At 41.8% G+C, this 21,480-nt stretch overlaps 2 protein-coding genes across 2 annotated transcripts in view; both read left to right on the top strand.

Moving 5' to 3' along the window:
- FAM81A (family with sequence similarity 81 member A) overlaps positions 1-21,480 on the top strand; it is a 125,785-nt gene that overhangs the window by 24,892 nt on the left and 79,413 nt on the right. The gene's annotated exons all lie outside the window — the stretch shown is intronic.
- On the top strand, positions 15,715-18,301 carry GPBP1L1 (GC-rich promoter binding protein 1 like 1). The gene is given in 5 exon segments (XM_032622616.1): positions 15,715-16,466; positions 16,469-17,025; positions 17,027-17,163; positions 17,165-17,494; positions 17,496-18,301. Coding segments are annotated over 5 exon segments (1,419 nt in total). The 5' UTR covers positions 15,715-16,138; the 3' UTR covers positions 17,563-18,301.

Here is a 21,480-nt window from a genome sequence, read left to right as displayed (position 1 = left end):
TAGAGCCTGTGCTCTGCAACAGAAGAAGCCACCGCAATGAGAAGCCCGCGCATCTCAACGAAGCATAGCCCCCGCTTGCCACAACTAGAGAAAGCCAGCGCTCAGGAACAAAGACCCAACGCAGCCAAAAATAAATAAATAAATTTATAAAAAAAAAAAAAAAAAAAAAAGCTAATCAGACAGGGGCTTCTCTGGTGGCGCAGTGGTTGAGAGTCCGCCTGCCGATGCAGGGGACGTGGGTTCGTGCCCCGGTCCGGGAAGATCCCACATGCCGCGGAGCGGCTGGGCCCGTGAGCCATGGCCCCTGAGCCTGTGTGTCCGGAGCCTGTGCTCCGCGGCGGGAGAGGCCACAGCAGTGAGAGGCCCGCGTACCGCAAAAAAAAAAAAAAAAAAAAAAAAAAAAAAGCTAATCAGACAAACTGAAGGATTTTTTTAAAAATATAGCATACGTTTTCTTAAAAACAAAGTAAACCAACACATGAGCTATAAAAAAAAAATCTATTTATTTACTTTGAAAAGATAGGTGAAGGAAAAACAGCAATAATATGTGCTCTAATAAGACAGTGGGCCACCCGGGCTCAGTCCTGCTGGGGACCATCTGGGAAATTGTGTAATACATTTCACAGTTGTCTCACCAGAGGACGGGGGGTGGGGGGGGGTGGGGGGGGTTGGGGGGGTTGGGGGGGGTGACTGGGGCTTTTTCCCACTGCCTCCTGTCTCCCATTGGTTGAGCATTGACCCTGAGGAAGTCAATGGTTTCAGGTTCCAGACTGTGTCTAGGCATCAGTGTTAGTAAACTCCTTTGAGCTGGAGAGAGCTCTCCAGCAGGGAAGCAGAGCAGTACACCCTTTGAGATATAAAGTCTTCAACACAGCAGAAACTATGACCCACAGGGGTGTGTGAACTCAAACATGGGCTGAGGAGATGCGGTGTGGGACATCAATATCACCTGCTACAACCCCTCCTAAGATTAACTGCTAACATCTTGCCACCCCTTTCCACCTTTCTGTACATACACACAAACAGCAAATACATACTGTTTATCGTGTGCAGGGCACTGTCATCTATTAAGTCCTCGGTCTTCATAGTGACCCTGTCAGGTACATTTCAAAGAGCTGTAGTGCTTAGAGGATATTGGAATCATTCCAAAGTGTGTTGGAACAGTTCAATTTTAAAATGTTATTGTGCCAGGAATTATATCTTTTGCAACGATTTGAATTTATGGTGAAAATTTTTAGATGTTAACTTTAAACTGTATATGGGGGTGCATAGTTTTTCAAAATTCTTTCTGTGGGTTAGCAGCTGAAGAGTTTGTAAATCACTGTCCTAGACTGCTGCAGGTGTGTCTTCCCAGGTGATGTGCACAGAACCACTAAAATGGTTAATAGGGGCGGGTGTGTGTGTGGTGAAGCAGTTAGAGGAGCTTCTGTCATTACCCTTAAAGAATCCTGGGAAATAAAGGAAAATCAAAACTGGAGACTATAGATAAAAAGTGAGTTCAGCTCACTGCAGGTCCAAAGGATGAATGCTGAGCTCTCCAGCATCCTGATTCAGTGCCCCTCCCCTCCCAGAGTCTGTGGATGCTGAGTCAGTGGCTCCAACGCCATCCCAACCTGTCATCTCCCCTTTCATATTGTCTTGATTTTCTTAATGTCACCTCCTCAAGTTCTAAGTGTTAAACTTACTCTATGATCAACATAGCAATAGGAAAAAAAAAAAAAAAGGCTCATTCTGCTTTACCAGGAAGGCATTAAGCCTTTCTATTCTAGGAACCAAATGAATATTCTAGTATAAACTTCATGGTACACTGAAGATACAACACGAGCTGGGAGGTAGTTCTAAGACTGGGCTTATGGACTAGCTGCAGAGGTGAGGCAATGAACAGTGGCAACAGAAAACCTACCTGATGTAGGAAAGAGATGCCTTGTAACTTACCCAAACTGATTTTCACAACCAATCAAATTCATTAGCTGTAACTCAATGTTTCCCCTTTCAGAAAACAATATTCTGTAATTCACAGGGATAAGCACGGTAGTTCTATGGTCTCTCTGGAATCTAGTCTCTCCAAGAGTGAGTTAAGAAAGCTTAGAAAGGTTGTTAGAATTTAGTCTGATCAATAACCCAAAAGTGCTTCTCAAGACCGGTATTAACAACCAGTTCAGTTCACTTTTTCAGCTATTTTTCCTCTCAGTCTTGTTCGTGCTAATAATAGGCATGGTAGAAAAAACTTTAATGAATAACTTCTTACTCTGATTCCTTTTTTAAACCTGGTAACATAGGGGTAAGAGCTTGGACTTTGAAGCCAGATGAGCATGAGTTTTCATTTGGGCTCCATCATTTATCAGTTGTGGAGCTTGACTAGTGCAGAGTGGCAGTGATGTTTCCTCCTCACAGGGCTGGGGCAAGGAATCAGCAAGGCTATATGGGCAAGGAGCCCAAGACACTGGTGTACAATAAACGGTGGCCAGTATTATTGGGATCATCACTCTCCTTTTGATTTGTAATTTGGTTTCTGGATAGACTGACTGCAGGAAAAAACCTTACGGAGAAGACTGATACAACCCTTTTGGCTATTTTTTCTTCAGTTAGTTATAAAATCAGGAATTGATATTCTGATTTTAAATCACTACTGATAATTTGGTTGCTGAAATCATTTCATCCGTTGGATTACTATTTGGATGTAAAACATTTACAAACACCATCTCATATAATTTGCATAAAAACCTATGAGCCAACCAAAATGAAACTATTATTCTTTTTCCCATTTAGGGAAGTAAAAAGTCAGATTAAGAGATATTAAATGACTTACCTTTACTGTCCTTTTTTCCTCTCTAGGAGCTACTCTAATCCTACTTCTATATACTAAAATGCCACACATTCATCAGAGCCCATTTTAAGCTTTCCTTTCCTCTTTTCAGAGGAAAAGAACTTTCCTGACCTTCTTTAGCACTCAGAGTGTGAACTATATAATTTAGCATTATAATACTCTTTCATTTCTTCCCAATCGTTTCTTGGGTTTTTTGTTTGTTTGTGTGTGTGTAGGTTTGTTTGTTTGTTTGTTTTGGTATGGCTTTTTTATTTTAACTCTGGCCAGCAAGACAAGAAACCTCTCAAGGCTAGGAATCATGCAACTTAAATATACTTTGGGTCTCACTCCCCAGTTCCCTTTCCCCTTCACACTCCTCAGCCCAGAGCTGGACTCAGAGCAAGTGCCTGATGTATCCTTGATTGATTTACAGAGAGTTTACCTGAAATGATGATCTAGAAAATCCATTGCAAGAGAAAAATGGAGAATCACTCCTTGGGGACTGCCATCTAAGAAGCAGGACAAAAATGTTTCTGCTGGGAAATTGAAATGCAAAAAGCAAATACACGCAGGAAACACATCAGTTCTATGCAGCTTCTAGTGCTGTTTCTAGCAATCCCCTTCATATCCCTCTGAGTTTATATGACCAGAACGTGCCTTTAGTCACAGTGTCCCTCAGTCATGGCACTGTGACCATGTGTAGGTGGAGTCGTCCTTCTGTGACTTTATGACACTCTGTTCTCCCTTCTGCAGTGATGAGAATCAACTTCATTGTCTATTAAAAAAATTAAACCACTCTTAACTGAGGGAAGCTAAATAGCAACTGATATTTTTGGAGACTCTCAAATTAGGACAGCTGAGTTTAATGGAAAAATAAACAAGTGTCTTACTGAATATCTGTTGCATATTGTTGCATGCTAAATGTCAGCCTAGAGAGAATTTTCCCATTTGTTTGTTCCTTTTTATCATGTCTTCCTGTTTGTTTATGAGTTGTTATATAATCAAATAGATATTCCTTATAAATTCCAAATGGCAAGACATGACTAGGGTTCTTTTAGAAGACAAAATTCCAGATTTTTCCCAATGGTTCTCATGACCAGCCTTCCTACCGCCTGAACCAGTTTCTTATCCAGTGAAAAAACAAGGCTCTTGAAGTCTACCGGATTCTGGGGGGGTCATGTTCACCAGGCAAATGCTTCTCGGTACTTAAGGTTCATATGAAGCAACTGGAAATCTTGTTAAAATGCAGATTCAGTTTCATAGATCTGCTGTGAGACCTGTGAATCTGCATTCGAACACAGAAGTGATGCTGGTGTGCCTGGTCCACAGACCACACTTTGGGTTTTTTTGTTTGTTTTTGTTTTCACTTTTTTTTTTTTTTTTTTTGCGTTACGCGGGCCTCTCACTGTTGTGGTGTCTCTCGTTGCGGAGCACAGGCTCTGGACGCGCAGGCTCAGCGGCCATGGCTTACGGGCCCAGCCGCTCCGCGGCATGTGGGATCCTCCCGGACCAGGGCACGAACCCGTGTCCCCTGCATCGGCAGGCGGAGTCTCAATCAGTGCGCCACCAGGGAAGCCCCACTTTTGGAGTATAGCTGATTAACAATGTTGTGTTAGTTTCAGGTGTTCAACAAAGTGATTCAGTTATACATATGCATGTATCTGTTCTTTTTCAAATTCTTTTCCCATTTAGGTTGTTACATAATATTGAGCTTCCCTGTGCTATATAGTAGCTCCTTGTTGATTATCCATTTTAAATATAGCAGTATGTACATGTCAATCCCAAACTCCCTAACTATTCCTCCCCCACCACCTACCCCCCAGTAACTATAAGTTTGTTCTCTAAGTCAGTGAGTCTGTTTTGTAAATAAGTTCATTTGTATTATTTTTTTTTTAGATTCTGCATATACATGATGTCATATGATATTTCTATTCATTTGTCTGACTTACTTCACTCAGTATGACAATCTGAAGGACAGATCACACTTTGGGTAGCAATGTTCTAGGTAGAACTGGGTCTCTTGAAAACTTGACCAAAGGTTCTTGTGTGGAAGCAGATGTGGTCCGAATCACTGGAGATCAGAAAAGTCCTTAAGTTTTAGGTGATCCTACTTTGAAAGAAGAACAAGGTGAGGAAAACCTGAGTTTCTGAAGGAAAATGGTTAAATTCGGGACTTTCCTGGGGGTCCAGTGGTTAAGCCTTTGCTTTCCAATGCAGGGGGTGCAGGTTCCATCCCTGCTCAGGGAACTAAGGTCCCACATGCCTCGCGGCCAAAAAACCAAAACATCAAACAGAAACAATATTGTAACAAATTCAATAAAGACTTTAAAAAATGGTCCAGATCAAAAAAAGATCTTTAAAACAAAAAAAAAGAAAATGGGTAGCTTCTTTTTAGGATATAGTAGGAAACAGCTACTGGCTGGGAGCTCTCCCTGGTGCTGCTTGAGACTTCTCCCAAGTCTCCTTTCCTCACAGGATCTCCTCCTGAACTTTAGCTCTTTTGTCTAAAATATCAATCTAAATCCTTGTTTGAAAACGTGCCCTTCTTGGACTTTGATGCTTGACTATCCCTCGTATTTATTTCTGGCCAACACCTGGAGCCTTTGGGCCTGCCTAGGAAAAAGTATTGAGGTCTTTAAGCTCTTTCCTTGAAGACATATTTTCTAAACCACCAAACCCTGATTATCTCTCTCCTATCTATCTATCTGTCTATCTATCCATCGATCTATCATCTATCTTTGCTTAAATTTGATGTTCTTGACCAAGAAAGGAAAAGAAAGTTCATTGTGGCCATATTTTCATAAACAAAATAAAGTAGAGGCACACAGTATATGCCTTGCACATAGCAGATGTTCAATGCATACTTTTTATGCCTGTAAAATTCATGAAAATAAAATTAAGCATTTTCAAGTATACAATTCATGTATTAAAGTATACAGTATACATCCACATTCATGCTTTGTGCAAACACCAACTCTGTCTAGTGCCCATAACATTTAATGCATACCTTTTGAAAGCTATATGAAAACAAAGATTATTTGGGTGATTCAGAAGGAATTTGTCATTTATTGAATTCATTAGGCAATTTATTGACTCTTAAAATTGTGAATATCTTAACTACATTAATATTTTTTCATTTTGTTTTTTATTCGTCTATGTGGTAATGATAATATCAGCTATTATTTATGGAATGCCTACTACATGCCAGATACTTTACGTATATTTTCTTATTTAAGCCTCAGAACAACTTAATGAAATAGGTATTATTATTAGTAATATTGATTGAAAAGAACACTAAAGCTCAGAGATTTTAATTAACCTGCCCAAGGCCATACAGCTATCAAGTGGCAGAGCCGAGGCTTGATCCAAGCCAGTCCGACTCAAGGACTTGATCTCTTAATCACAATGAAATGATACCTCATGTGGACACACACTTATTATCTGTGACAAGTGTGGATTATGAAGAAAGTTAAAGTGTCAGCAAGCAAAAAACTAGATACATGTAAACTCAAGATTAAATGCTTGGAAACAAGGACTGAGAAAAAGCTAACAAAACACCAGAAATCTCATAGAACTGTTCAAAATTAGGGAGTTTTTGCTGGAAGTTTTTCATATAGTTTAAGTGACTTGTATTTAATTATTCAACTGTCAGGATTTTAAAATCATGATTCGCTTGCATCACTGGTTTCTCTCTATTTACTGGATCACTACATCAGAAAGGAAACTTGTTCCAACGTCTTCTATTTTAAAAAACAGACTGAAAAACCTTTCTGGTTACCTTCCCATTTTTCTTCTCCTCTTTGTTGCAGGACTCCTTGAAAGCATTGTCTACGGGCATTACTTCTTCATTCATTTCCCATCTTTTCGTCAACCTGCTCAAACAGATTCCAGCCCCCCCACTCCACTGAAACAGCCCTCATCAAGGTCACCAGTGGCCTCCATGTTGCCAAATCCATCACTCTCTTTTGGGTCCTTAACTTCTGAAACTTCAGCAGCCTTTGACCCCACTGACCTCCTTGAAACTCTTCTTTGCCTGCTGCCTCACCATACTCTCCTGACTCTTGTTCATCTGCACAGGCTCCCTTTCTGGGTTCTTTTTTGCGGTACGCGGGCCTCTCACTGTTGTGGCCTCTCCCGTTGCGGAGCACAGGCTCTGGACGCGCAGGCCCAGCGGCCATGGCTCACGGGCCCAGCCGCTCCGCGGCACGCGGGATCCTCTCGGACCGGGGCACGAACCCGTGTCCCTTGCATCGGCAGGTGGACTCTCAACCACTGCGTTACCAGGGAAGCCCCCTTTCTGGGTTCTTGATTCTTGATTCCGGAATCTGGTTCCTTTTTCTCTGCCCCAGGGCTTGGTTGCAGGACGCACTTAATTTCCTATCTGCCTGTCTTCCCTAGATGATCTCATCCAGTCCCTTGACTTTAAGTACCTCCTATATGCTAATGATAATCAAACAATATCTTCTGCTCAAAGTCTCCCCCAGAGTTCAAACTCATAGTTCCAGCTGCCAGCTTGATAGTTCCTCTTAGAGGTCTAATAGACATCTCATACTTAACATGTCTAAAACTGGACTCTTCATTTCTGCCCCTAAACTTGATCCTCCCGAAGAACTCTCCATCTTATAAACGGCATCATAATTTACCCAGTTGCTCAGGTTGTAAAAACAACCACCACCTTGATTTTTCTCTCCTCCATCCCTAACTAATTCATGACAAGTTTGCTTAACTCTACCTTTACATTATATCCAAAATCAGTCCAATTCTATCCCTATCTCCCCTGCAACCATTGGAATCCAAGCCGTAATCATACCAATTACGTCATCATTACAATACACCCAATAGCTTAAAACTAGTTTCTCTGCTTTCTCTTATGCCCTCCTGTAATTCATTTTCAGGACAGCCACCAGAGCAAATCAGATCAGGTTATTCCCCTGCTTAAAACTGTCTTTTGATTCTCATCTCAAATAGAACCCAAGCTCTTTACTGCAGTTTTCAAGCTCCTATGCACACTGCCCTCTGAATCCATCTAATACTCCCCTCTCTTCCTCTCTTTCTGAGCTTAAGCCACACCAGCCTCCTCTTAGCCCCAAGTATGCCAAGTCCCTTCTCGACTGGCTGTTTCTTCTGCCTGAAATTCTCTTCCCCTAGATCTTTATATAGCTGACTTTAGATCATCTAGGTGTCAGTCAAATACCACCTTCTTATAGAAGTCCATGGTAGCCATCCTTTCTAAACTAGCCAACATGCTCCATATTGGCCACTGTCCTATGGCTCTTTTTATTTTCTCCATGAGGATCATCACTATCTAAAATTGCTTTGCTTGCTTATTATCTCCCCACTTAAAATATAAGCTTCGGGAATTCCCTGGCAGTCCAGTGGTTAGGACTCCGTGCTTCCACTGCATGGGGTGCAGGTTCGATCCCTGGTCTGGAACTAAGATCCAGCATGCCGTGTGGCATGGCCAAAAAAAAAAAAAAAAAGGTTAAAAAAAATATAAGCTTCATGAGGGCATCGATGATGCATGACTGCTGTATCCCCTATGCCCAAAATAGTGCCTATCACAGTCTAGGTTCCCAATAGATGAGGAAATGGAGGCTGAAAAAAATTAAATGATGTGTCCAAAATCATCCTGTTAGTAAGAGATGAAGCCAAAATTTGAACCCAAATCTGAAAATTTTGCTCTGAATCTTGGAGTCCTTCTGTGGCATGATAATGCATGTAATATATGTTCAGCAGGCAATGATTTTCATTATCTGAGTAATGGAAAAAAGTCCCCTGGCTTTTTGTTATTCGTAAAGCTTATAAAAAGCTAACTAAAATAATTTTTTTCTTTTTCCTTGCTCTGAAACATTATTATATTTACACACACACACACACACACACACACACACACACACACACACCCATACCTTAAATGAATATTCTATGTATCTGGAAAATGATCTTGTATTAATCAAATAGGCCTTATCTTGACTGTTCTATTTTTAATGGGCTAAAACTGATAGGAAAAGCCATATACTGATTTTTTTCTCAGAAAATTATAAAAATAAATTTGGAACAATTTACTATGCAGTCAATGTGGGTTTATGCTCTTTTGAACAAAATTTGTTTTTAAATTAGAGTCTTACATCCTCTATAAAAGGTTTCATAATGCCATTCTCGAAGGGAAGAATTGTGGTTTGCTAACAACACATCTTGAAAGTGCCTGAAATAGAAATACAGAAATTATGTCCTAGGAAGAAAGGCAGTAATAAGACTCTTAAGTAAATAACCTGAGGATTTTCAAAATAATAGGTACATATATTTTTTAAATACTCTATGATTTTCTCCTCATAACTCGAGTTTTCTTTTAATTTCTTTTTGCATCAGAGAAATACATGTATCAATACTTAGTATATAAAGTCAAAGATGTTTATACTGATGTTTCTTGATCTTTCACTGTTAATTATTACCTATTGACTTTCTACTATGGAAGATGAGGATTTAGCTTTCTTAAATGCCTCAGTCTACCTTCTGCCACATACACTTTTCCTCCAATCTCCCCAATATGGTGAGGTAACAATTTTTGATTACACTGATAATCGATGTTTACATTATGTCTATTGTTCACAGCTGAGCTATGTATGATTGCAGACAACTTTTTTCTTTTCTTAGTATTAACGATTGCCTTTTTTGGCCATTGGTTTAGTTCTTTTTGTACCTCTCACTAATTCATCTACAGACATTTTTTTTAAAAAACACTTTAAAATTAATTAATTAATTTTTGGCTACATTGGGTGTTCGTTGCTGCGCACGAGCTTTCTCTAGTTGTGGCGAGCAGGGGCTCAGTAGTTGTGGCTTATGGTCTCTAGAGCACAGGCTCAGTAATTGTGGCACATGGGCTTAGTTGCTCCGCAGCATGTGGGATCTTCCCGGACTAGGGCTCGAACCCGTGTCCCCTGCATTGGCAGGCGGATTCTTAACCACTGTGACACCAGGGAAGTCCCATCTACAGACTTTTTGATAGAACTATAACTCCTTTCACTGTGGCACAAACATATTAGATAATCCGTTTCTCTCTTTTTTTCTCTCTAATTTCTTGGAAGTATCCTTCCTATGGTGCTCTACTTCTTGCTTTAGTCTGTACTGGTTGCTCTCCATGAGACTTGTTGGACATCAGTCCTGGTATTACTTTTATCATATTCCTAAGAATTCTCTTTACTATTATCTTGGAGTAGATCTTCCACTTCCTGGGCCCATGTCTCTTTCTTTTTAGCTTACTTTCTTATGCAGTTTACATTTCTCAGTAAAATCCTGAGAAAGTGTACATTTTTGGAAAGTAGCATATATAAAAATGTCTTTATTTTTCCCTCAGACTCAATGGATAGTTTAGCTGGATGTAGAATTCTATAATAGAAATAAGTCTCTCTCAGAATTTTACAGGTACTGATCTTGCTTCCAGTATTACTATTTAGAAGTCTGATGTCATTCTGACTCCTGATTCTTTGTCTGTGATATACTTACAGTCTGGAAGATTTTAGGATCTTCTCTTTATCTGTAGTGTTCAGAAATTTCAAAAAGAACTGCCTTGGTATGAGTTTTTTTTAATTCACTGTGCCAGGTACTTGGTGGTTCTATTCAATCTAGATGATCATGTCCTACAGTTATAAGAAATTTTCTTGTGTAGTTTCTGCAACTTTAGAGGGCTTATTATGGGCAGTATTATTGGTTGGCGTGTCATCCAATATTGCTCATAAAAATGCTTGTGTTGAAGTTTTTTTAAAGCTTGATTTATAATTTTCTCTCTTTCAGTTTAACAAAAGGCGAGCTGATATCTCTTGTGAAAAATTTTCTACAGATATCATTATTATTTTCTCCCCTTGGAAAAAGAATAGACTCTTCCTTGCAAAAAGAAATGTCAAACATATTATGTTAAGGTTAGATACTGTGTATGCTTGTGTTATATATTTTTTAATAAATCTATTGTTTGTTTATTTATTTATTTATTTATTTTTGGCTGCATTGGGTCTTCGTTGCTGTGAGAGGGCTTTCTCTAGTTGTGGCAAATGGGGGCTACTCTTCGTTGTGGTGCGCAGGCTTCTCACTGTGGTGGCCTCTCTTGTTGCAGAGCACAGGCTCTAGGCGCATGGGCTTCAGTAATTGTGGCGCATGGGCTTAGTTGCTCCGCAGCACGTGGGATCTTCCCGGACCAGGGCTCGATCCCCTGTCCCCTGCATTGGCAGGCGGATTCTTAACCATTGCGCCACCAGGGAAGCCCCTTGTGTTTTAAATTTATAATGAATTAGCAAGACTTTTGTATTTGTCACTAAGACCTATCCAAAAAAGACCTATCCAACTTCTGAGTACTGAAATGACCGAAATAAAACAAAATAGTCAAACCAATAATAATTATTTGCTCACTCTTCTGACTGGATTTGGGAGAAAATAAGCCGGGAAAACCTCAGCCCTGACTTCTGATGTAAGAGACTTGGGCAGAGATACTAGTCAGGAATGGGCCACATCTACTCCTGGTGCTAAGAACAGGGTAGGCAGGTGGAGGAAAGAATCTTAGAGGGCAGAACCCAGGTCAGATGGTGGCAGGAGTAGGGAAGTAAAAGTCTTCCTTGTTCTGGTGATGCTTTGAAATCCTACTTTATAGTTCAGAAGAATAAACCAAACAGCTGAAAGCAGGGGCCAGATAACTGTCTGGTGTTGATGGTGGCAGTGGTAATCATTGACTCCTCAGCCATCGCTGGCTATCTTCATCCTCAGAGATGTCCATGGGGAGCAGAGTGACTTCAACTGGCACTGGGAGGAAGGACGATGGGCTAGTGATGCCATCTGCACCTTTGCCACAGCACCAAGTATTATGCATAGGCCTCTTTCCCTTTTCAAGGGCCTGGGTGGGTGCTTAATTTGCTTGAATCATATAGGTGGAGCAGGAAGGATGCAGATAAATAAGGCAGAAGCAGTAGTGTGACAATCTCACTCATTGTTCTTAGAGGAGAACTTGGAATCTGTGTTAGGTGCAGCCAAAAATGATCGGGATATTAGGCGCTGTACATCCGTTTGACTAGGATATTGATAACTTCATGCCGTGGAAAGAAATGGTTTGGGGTGTGGCTGACACCAAAAGGATACTCAGAATTGTTCCAAGACAAGCAACATCAGTAATTGTGTGAGGAGCAAGTCAACCAGATTAATTACCAACTTCTGTCTGCATATGTAAGATAAAATAGTTGAGCCAATATTAATTAGACCTTCACTCTTCTGATTGGGTCCTGGGAGAAAATAGTAATAATAAAATTTATATGATATGAGATACAATAAATAATATTAAAATAGTAACTAAAGTGCTGCCCTAAAGTTTTTTTTACATGAGTTAGTGCCTTTGATCTCCATTAGAATCCAGTGAAGTAGGCACTGCATTACTGCCAGCTTACAGGTGACACAACTGAGTCAAAGAGACGTTAAGTAACTAGCCTGAACACATACCAGTAGTGTTTAGGAACTTCACAGCATGAATCCTCCTTAAAAAGAAAAAAAGAATGTGTCAGATTTACAATTTATGATTCTAAGGGGAAGAGAAAGTTACCTCCTGAGTGTATCGTGATGAAAACCCATTACATGACTATGGGGGGGGGGGGGGGTGGGAGGTGGCTACAGCTCCTGGTACAAACTCCTACAGCTCATCCACATGACCTTGGGAAATCTGCTGTATGTACATGAAAACAATTAAAGTGTATTCAAATGCTGGAGAGGAAACAAAGAGGGTTACACTTGGTATTTCTCCTGTAAGAACAACTGCATATTAATTTTAAGTGCAGCATATGTATTGTCTATTAATCAGGACTTTAAAAGGTAGCACTCCGTATACCTTTTGCTAGCAAGCATGCACTCATAAAGCACTTGCTTCAGTTTCATTATTTAAGAAGATGCTCAAATCCCAAAATATTTTTGGCTCTGTGTATTTCAACTAAAGATTCTTTTATCGGGTTCATTTAGAAAATTATACTAAATTTTCACTCTTTGCCAATGTAGACTTGGGTGAAGGTGTAAGAAATCAGATAGAGTGTTAAAATTAATTTGTGCTCCCCAAAATAAAATTGTTTGTATGTTACTCTTCATACTCTTTTTTTTTTTTGCGGTACGCGGGCCTCTCACCGCTGCGGCCTCTCCCGCTGCGGAGGAACAGGCTCCAGACGCGCAGGCGCAGCGTCCACGGCTCACGGGCCCAGCCGCTCCACGGCATGTGGGATCCTCCCAGAACAGGGCACGAACCGTGTCCCCTGCATCGGCAGGCGGACGCCCAACCACTGCGCCACCAGGGAAGCCCTCTTCATATTCTTTGATATGCACAATCCTTGGGGGAACAAAAGGGGAACTGAAGCAACGTTTATTCACGTCTCACTATGCCACGCACATTATGTACTGAAGTTTACGATGCTTTTTTTTTTTTTTTTTTTTTTTGGGTACGCGGCCCTCCCACTGCTGTGGCCTCTCCCGTTGCGGAGCACAGGCTCCGGACGTGCAGGCTCAGCGGCCATGGCTCACGGGCCTAGCCGCTCCGTGGCATGTGGGATCTTCCCGGACCGGGGCACGAACCCGTATCCCCTGCATCGGCAGGCGGACTCTCAACCACTGCGCCACCAGGGAAGCCCCTATGATGCATTTTTCCTTCCTAGTCTGACGTGATCATTGGGAGGCCATCCAGCATCTGGTTAAAACACAGGCAGTGGCATCAGAAGTGCCCAGGTTCAAAGTCCACCAAACCACAAAAATAGCACTTAAAATTTATACAATATATGTCATTATTATTCTTACATGAAATCTAACTATGGCCAATAGCATGAAAGATCGATGTTGTATTTCAAATACAAGGATATCAAATACCAACATCTGAAAATCCCACCCACTAATCAAGATTATCAACAATTCATTTATTGATCTACCAGCCCTATCAAATATCTTATCATGATGAAATTTCTACTCCCTCTTAGAAATCTGCTTAATATTGCAAATCCCAACAGGAGGCTTTCTAGCTATACACTATACATCAGACACAGTAACTGCCTCTTCATCTGTGACTCATCTCTGCCAAGGTGTGAGCTACAGATAAATTATCTGAAACTTACATGCAAACAAAGCCTCCATATTCTTTTTTTTGTTTGTTTGTTTTTTTTTGTTTGTTTGTTTTTTTGTTTGTTTGTTTTTTTGTTTGTTTTTGCGGTGCGCGGGCCTCTCACTGTTGTGGCCTTTGCGGTGCGCGGGCCTCTCACTGTTGTGGCCTCTCCCGTTGCGGAGCACAGGCTCCGGACGCGCAGGCTCAGCGGCCATGGCTCACGGACCCAGCCGCTCCGCGGCAAGTGGGATCTTCCCAGACCGGGGCACGAACCCATGTCCTCTGCATCGGCAGGCGGACTCTCAACCACTGCGCCACCAGGGAAGCCCTCCATATTCTTTATCTGTGTATTCGTTCTTTCTAGTGCCGTAAAGCTTTGGGACCTGGACAAGCCATAGCAATGTCTCTAAGCCTCAGTTTTACTCACGGATTTTTGCAAGGAATGCATTAAATACTATAGGTAAAGCATTTAGCCCAGGGCCTGACACATAAACACTGGCTATTATAGCATCAGGGCCAGGGCCCAGGTGAGGTAAGGCACGTAAGTGCAAAATTTAAGGGGGTGCCCAAAAAACTCAGTAATGAAGATAAATAATATTTTAATGCAATACTTTAAAAATTGAAATTAGTGCCAAAAATCCATGAAGAACAAAATATCAAAAATTTCAATAAGGACAGTACTGATAGTCCTGATTTTTCCTTTGCTTCACGCCAATGTGGCTTGGAATGGCACACAGTATAATGTATCATGTATGTTGTGTGTATCGTTATTTAGTGGCTATTGTCATTTCTTTTTTTGTTGTTGAACAGAAGTGAAAGTTGTCTCTTAATTCTCGTACCTGTGAGGATCACTGTCCAACGATGTACTATTTGGCAGAGAAGCTAAAACAAGAGTGTCAGCTTACGTGGGGCTCCATTGTCTAAACTGTGGTGTCCTGACTGGTTAATACATGGTAAATAAACATGATTGTTTTCTCAACTATACTGAAATGAGCTATTGTGGCATGAAACTTCAGAAGAGCTTAAAGACTATACAGTATATATATATATATTTTTTTTTTTGGCCTATTTTCTGAAAATTGCAGGAAGGAAAATTCTTTCCAAAGTCAGTGTGCAGGAGTCTTAACGGCGCCCGCACGTGAAGGAAGGAGGGAGCTAAAGTGATAGATTCCTGTGGCCTTTAAAATGATTGAATAACGATGGAAATGGATGCAAAGTGACTTATCTACTGGAGCAGAAGATTCTTATTACCTTCCATTAACTCCGTTTGGTCTTCAGGAAAGGGCAGAGCGAGTGAAATACAGAAAACTGAAGAGAAGAAAACCTCACTTTGGAACTTTCTCCATGATTGTTCCTTAAGCCCTATCTTTCTACTTGTTTTGATTTTGCTGTGAATTTATAAATAGTGAAGACCAAAGAAATAGAAGAAACATTTGAGAGCTTTATACCAAGAAATTTGCCTTGAGAGCTGCTATTCTTTTGAGGGAAAAGCATATCAAGTTCCTGTCTGATTTTTTTTTTTCAACAAGGTTTCTTATGTCCTTAGATTTTGAAGGATAAGTCAAATATAAATACATACCTGCACACTAGTTTCAGCAGCTGTGTAAAATGAGATTTATAAACTAAGGGCTTTGTAATGTGGATGTTTTGCTACTAGAGTTGACTGCTCAGAAGATCTTTTATAGCTCTTCAGTGTTTTATTTTTGATCTATCACTTCAATGACATTATTTGCCCAAACAAAAGTCCATCTGTCTTTCTAAGCTATGATTTTTTATGAGCAGTGTTTGCATTCAATGTGCAAATGTCCATGTATTATCTATTTAAGCAACATCATAGGGCCATCACTCAAGGAAGTTGAATGAGGTGAACATTAATATAGCTCTTTCCCCTTTCCCCTATTTTTTAAATGTAACAAATACTTTTTATGTTCCCCTCCCCCTTCCCTTTTCCCCTTTCCCCTTTTGGAAACATGTCAGGATCTAGATAGTTTAAGATGAGCAACTGAGGGGACTGAGAAATCCATCCACACAGAGCCTGGCTTCTTTGTGTTTCATCATAAGGTGTGCTGCAGGCCAGCCTAATTTTAAGTACCCTTTTAACAAGAGAACCTCGTGGAAATCCAGCTGGCAGACTCAAGGAGTTCAGGAAACAGGACCACAGAGGTTACACTCTGGGATCCTGGCCATGAGGTTGGATGCCTCACCTTGTTGAAGAGAGACACTGGACCTAAATGGTACAGCATGACTTTGTTCCTGCTTGGCTAAATTTCTCAGCACCACAGTCAGCAAAGTCACCTACGGCCACCTTTGAAAACCACGGAGAGCACCTACCCTGAGGAGATGGTAGACTTGGAGTAAGCCGTCGTCGACATAATTCCTCTGATGGCTTTTCTAACAATGGACCTCTATGAACGACAGGAGATTCCTGGCCCCAGCCCTCCCTATTCCGCCATGATTCCGTGGACTCTGGTGTCTCTAAGGGAGCATATGCTGGAATCACAGGGAACCTATCTGGTTGGCACGGCTCTTCCCGAGGTCACGACGGCATGAGCCAGCGTAGTGGGGTGGCACAGGGAACCATCGCCACTGGAATGGCAGCTTCCACTCCCGGAAAGGCTGTGCCTTTCAGGAAAAGCCAGCTACAGAGATTAGGGAAGAGAAGAAAGATGATAAGGTGGAAGGGTTGCAGTTTGAAGAAGACGACTTTCCTTCTTTGAATCCAGAAGCTGACAAACAGAGTCAGCCATGCAGACCTATTGGGACCCCTTCTGGAGTGTGGGAAAACCCACCTAGTGCCAAGCAGCCCTCCAAAATGCTAGACATCAAAAAAGTTTACAAACAAGATCCTGCTGCTGCCTTCTCTGCTGCATTCACCTCACCAGGATCTCACCATGCAAACGGAAACAAATTGTCAACCATGGTTCCAAGTGTCTATAAGAACCTGGTTCCTAAGCCTGTACCACCTCCATCCAAGCCCAGTGCATGGAAAGCTAACAGAATGGAACACAAATCAGGATCCCTTTCCTCTAGCTGGGAGTCTGCTTTTACCAGTCCAATCTCTGTTACCAAACCAGTAGTACTGGCTGGTGGTATAGTTTCAAGCTCTCCCAAAGAGAGTCCCCGCCAGCACTACTCCTCCGACTGAGATCAGCTCCTCTCGTCTGACCAAGTTGACCTGCCGAACTACTGACAGGAAGAGCGAGTTCCTGAAGACTCTGAAGGATGACCGGAATGGAGACTTCTCAGAGAGCAGAGACTGAGAAGCTGGAGGATTCAGAGGACAACAGCACACCTGACCCAAAAGAAAATGGAGAGGAAGGCTGTCATCAGAATTGTCTTGCTCTCCCCGTAGAAGACGAAGGGGAGGTCCTCTCTCACTCTTTGGAAGCAGAGCACAGGTTATTGAAAGCAATGGGATGGCAGGAGTATCCTGAAAAAGATGAGAATTGCCTTCCCCTCACAGAGGATGAACTCAGAGAGTTCCACATGAAGACAGAGGAGCTGAGAAGAAATGGCTTTGGGAAGAATGGCTTCTTGCAGAGCCAGAGTTCTAGCCTGTTCTCCCCTTGGAGAAACACTTGTAAAGCAGTTTGAGGACTCAGACGACACAGAAACAAGTAGCAGTGAAGCATCTGATGACGATGCCTGGAAGTAGGCATATAAATGCTTACTGTTAAATCTGACCCAGTAAACTCGGCTTGTGTGTTTCGGGGTTATACAGAAGAAATCGTCCTTTTCCTTTTCTTTTTCTTATGTTGTTGTTAAATACTTCATGCACAAGGGAAATAATCATATCCCAAAGAGAGAGCGAGCGACTGGCTTGTTTAGCTTTTGTTGTTGTTCTTCCCTGTTATCCGCTTAATAGAACTTTGTGTGGTGGGAAAGATTTTTAAAACACACACACATACACACAGTATATATGGGGCGCGATGCACAGGTGGGAGCTGGCAGGGCAGAGAGGAGGAGACGCGGGTCTGCAACAGCAGCTTCTACTACCAGCCCTTGGGGCACTCACCCCTGTGCTCAAGCAATCACTGTCAATGACAAAGTGACTGTTGAAGTTATAACTGTATTAAATTAATGCTAATAATTTGGATATTTTATTTTATTTCCGGCTGCTCGGGTAACATTAGCCCTTAACCCAGCGTATATGGTTTTTTCCTTTTTTTTTTTTCTTTCTGGGTACAGCTGTAAAATATTTGGATATAGGAAATGTGTTCTTCTTGCAGCCTTGATGTTCAGGGTGGATTGTAAAATATACATTTTTGTGAGATCTCAAAGATTAAGATTATTCTGATAACATTATTTACAGATTTAAAAGATGTGGTTATCACAAGTCTGTTGAGGGGGAAAACTACTGCATAAAATAACTAACTTGGAATAAATATTTTGCATCAGTTTGAAAAAAAAATCAATGTGAAATGGAATTTTCTACAGTGCTCCCTCACCTTGCCAATGAAATGGGTTTTGGATGAATCAGTTTAATTATTAGGTTATTCTAGAACTTCTGGCCATAAACTCTTTGGATAAATCCTCCTTTATTCCAGATTTCACTCTCTAGTGAGTAGTATTATGTTAAGGCTCAGTTGTTTGCTGTTTCAACACAACTCAGGCTGCCTTCACCCTGCTGTGTACACCAGCAATTACCTAAGTTAAGACATAGATAACACCTCCTAAGTTAACACTACTACACTACTAGGAAGAGTCTTCCAATATTTTACGCTTCCCTGCTGGTTGCGCCCTAATTATAATTACTTTAAAAAAACCTTGTGAGATGGATAGATACCAACAAATCCATAAGCAAAACATCATATTTGAATTAGCTAACACATGAAGGGAAGTTATTAGCAAAAACAGATAAGTCAATTACAGTTTACTCAAAACATGTGAAAAATCCATTATTTTTACATATAAAAGAGGAAAACAAGGGATTTCCTTAATTCTAAGATGTTACTATTATCAACAAAGAAAACCACCAAAGAAAAGTCATAAAGAATAACACATATTTTATTAACTGATTATTAAGAGAATAATGTCCCACGGTCTGAACCCCACCTTTTTTCAATGTAAGATTTCTCTTATTTGATGAAAGATTTTTTAAAAGGAAATGGATATGGTGATGATGAAATTAGGGGCAGAATTTAGATTGAGTTAGTCAGTGCCAAATGATGTATTGTGCTCTCTGGTTCTTCATGACTCCAGCAGCACATATAAATGCAAAGCATATTTTCTCCTATCTTGAAAATGTTCGCTTAGCACTAAAAACCTCTCTGTTGACCTTATTTCTCACCTTCCCTGCACTACCAAACTTCTCTAAAGAGTGACCCACACCTCCTCCTGCATTTCTCTGGCAGCCAGTCTTTTCTTAACCCACAGCAGTCCAGTAACTCAAAAATACCCACGAAAGGACTTCCCTGGTGGCACAGTGGTTGAGAGTCCGCCTGCCGATGCAGGGGACGCGGGTTCGTGCCCTGGTCCGGGAAGATTCCACATGCCGCGAAGCAGCTGGGCCCGTGAGCCATGGCTGCTGAGCCTGCGCGTCCGGAGCCTGTGCTCCGCAACGGGAAAGGCCACAACAGTGAGAGGCCCACGTACCGCAAAAAAAAAAAAATCCATTTCCTGTAATGAGTCACAATCAAACAATTCTGGAAAAACAGATAGTTCTTTGAAATTTATCCTACAGAAATAGTTTGAGTTGGAAAAAAATTAAGGTAGGCTTAAATCATTGTGCACTGTGTCTCCTCAGGATTCAAAACATGTCACCTGAACAGGGGGGAAGACAAGGTCAGAAGTGGGAAGTCGTGGCTCTACTATGAAACTTCAGGATTCCTACTGAGGAATTCTGAGTTTGCAAGAGCTACAATTATTTGTCTTCTTACTAATGAATCTTTAAAATTTTTGGATTCTGTTTATGCTAATTGATATGATTTTTTAAAAGGAAATTAAAGTCAGCCAGAATAAAATGGTGTGTGTACGTAGCAAGGGCCCTCATTTACCAGGTCCTCTTCTTCTCTACCCTTGAGAGTGATGGAATCTTGTGGCAATTACAGCATAAAGTTATGCTTTGAAGGACAGCAGAAGTACAGGAGGGAGTTCCCTCTGTTTTGCAGATGCTCTACTCTGAGGATTATAAGGATTGCTGCCATTCTCCTAGGAAGCCAGGAATGGGTGCCCTGCGGCTCTGAATCAAGGGAGAGTGGCAGAATGGAGCTGGGACCAGGGGAGAGCGTGGAATAGTAAGGGCGGGGGGTGGAAGAAATGAGGCAGAGGGGACTTTCATGTGCCCATCTGAGATGTACACCTTACACTCTGGAAGGCAACCCAGTGGGGACAGGCAAGGAACATTTTGAACCTTTCTTGGGACTCTTGATGGTGGGCTCTGGGTTTGAATGAGTACTTTCCCGTAAGACCTGCATGTCTTTCCAGACATAGCAGAGAGTTATGCATGTTTCAAATATATTTTCAGTGGGAGAAAGTCAGTGGGGAACTGAGTGATACTGTTATCAGGATGACGTAGGATTCAATTCCATATACATTTACTGAGTGCGTACCATGTGCCAGGCAATGGGAATCAAAGGGAAGAAAGGAAAGAATAATCACTGAGCTAAAGGGATGCTCCTAGGTCAGATCTCCACACCATAGTTCTCAAGCTCATGCACTCTCCTTATCACAATGTCAGTTTCATGCTGTCTGTGGTTATTTGATTGATGTGTTTCCGGCTGTAAGCTCTATGAGAGCAGAGATTCCTGTCTCTTTTTCTTTTTCACCATTGTGTATGCACAGTTCCTAGAGTTTGACAAGCATCCAATAAGCATTGTTCACTGAATGTTATGGATGCATTAGCCCTTTGTGGGGATAGTATCCCGTTTTATAGGTATGGAAACAGAATATCCAAGACCACATAGAAGTAACTGCTGGAGAGAGGACTCCAGAACAACTCAGCCTGACTCCACAGCCCAGGGTCTTTCTACCAAATTCCCCCTTTCCCTGGGTCGGAGAGGCTGTGGCTGGTGGAGGAGACGGATAGGAACACCCTTCCTGGGTAAATACTAGCGACACGAAAGAGGTATGAATCGGAGGTGGGCGTAGGTGGGGGTCCCCAACTCTGCTTAAATCCCGTCCACAGAGAGGAAGCAAATTTCTGAGTGGATCGGCGTGTGTATCCTGCTCAGAATGCACATTGAGAGGAAGGTGCAAAGAGTTAGGACGCCCTAGGAGGCGGGCGAGGCAGAAGGGAGGAGGAAGGGATGTGAAGAAGAGGGGTGGTAGCAGTTCTTTCTTGCGTCGTGCCTGCTGCCATGAGACCGGATCCTTGGTCCCAGTGGCCGGTGTCAAGGTGATTCATTAGATGACACTTGGCCGCCTCGAGGGTTAGTTAGTTCCGCTGCACAGGTGGGGCGTCAACGCGCAAGCTGTTTCCCAGACGGTGGCCTCATAAAATAACTTCTCGATTTGGAAGGGGATGGGGGTAGATAATAACGCTTTCTGTGGGAAAGAGGTCTGGTAAATAACGGATGTTAGGGCTCTGAAGAGAACTACAGGGCAGGCACCATGGCTATTATCTTAATCAGGC

Source organism: Phocoena sinus, chromosome 2 (genome assembly GCF_008692025.1).
Source record: "Phocoena sinus isolate mPhoSin1 chromosome 2, mPhoSin1.pri, whole genome shotgun sequence".
Classification (NCBI taxonomy): Eukaryota; Metazoa; Chordata; class Mammalia; order Artiodactyla; family Phocoenidae; genus Phocoena; species Phocoena sinus.
Note: the sequence above shows the minus strand (reverse complement) of the source record. Positions and strands in the feature narration are given on the sequence as shown.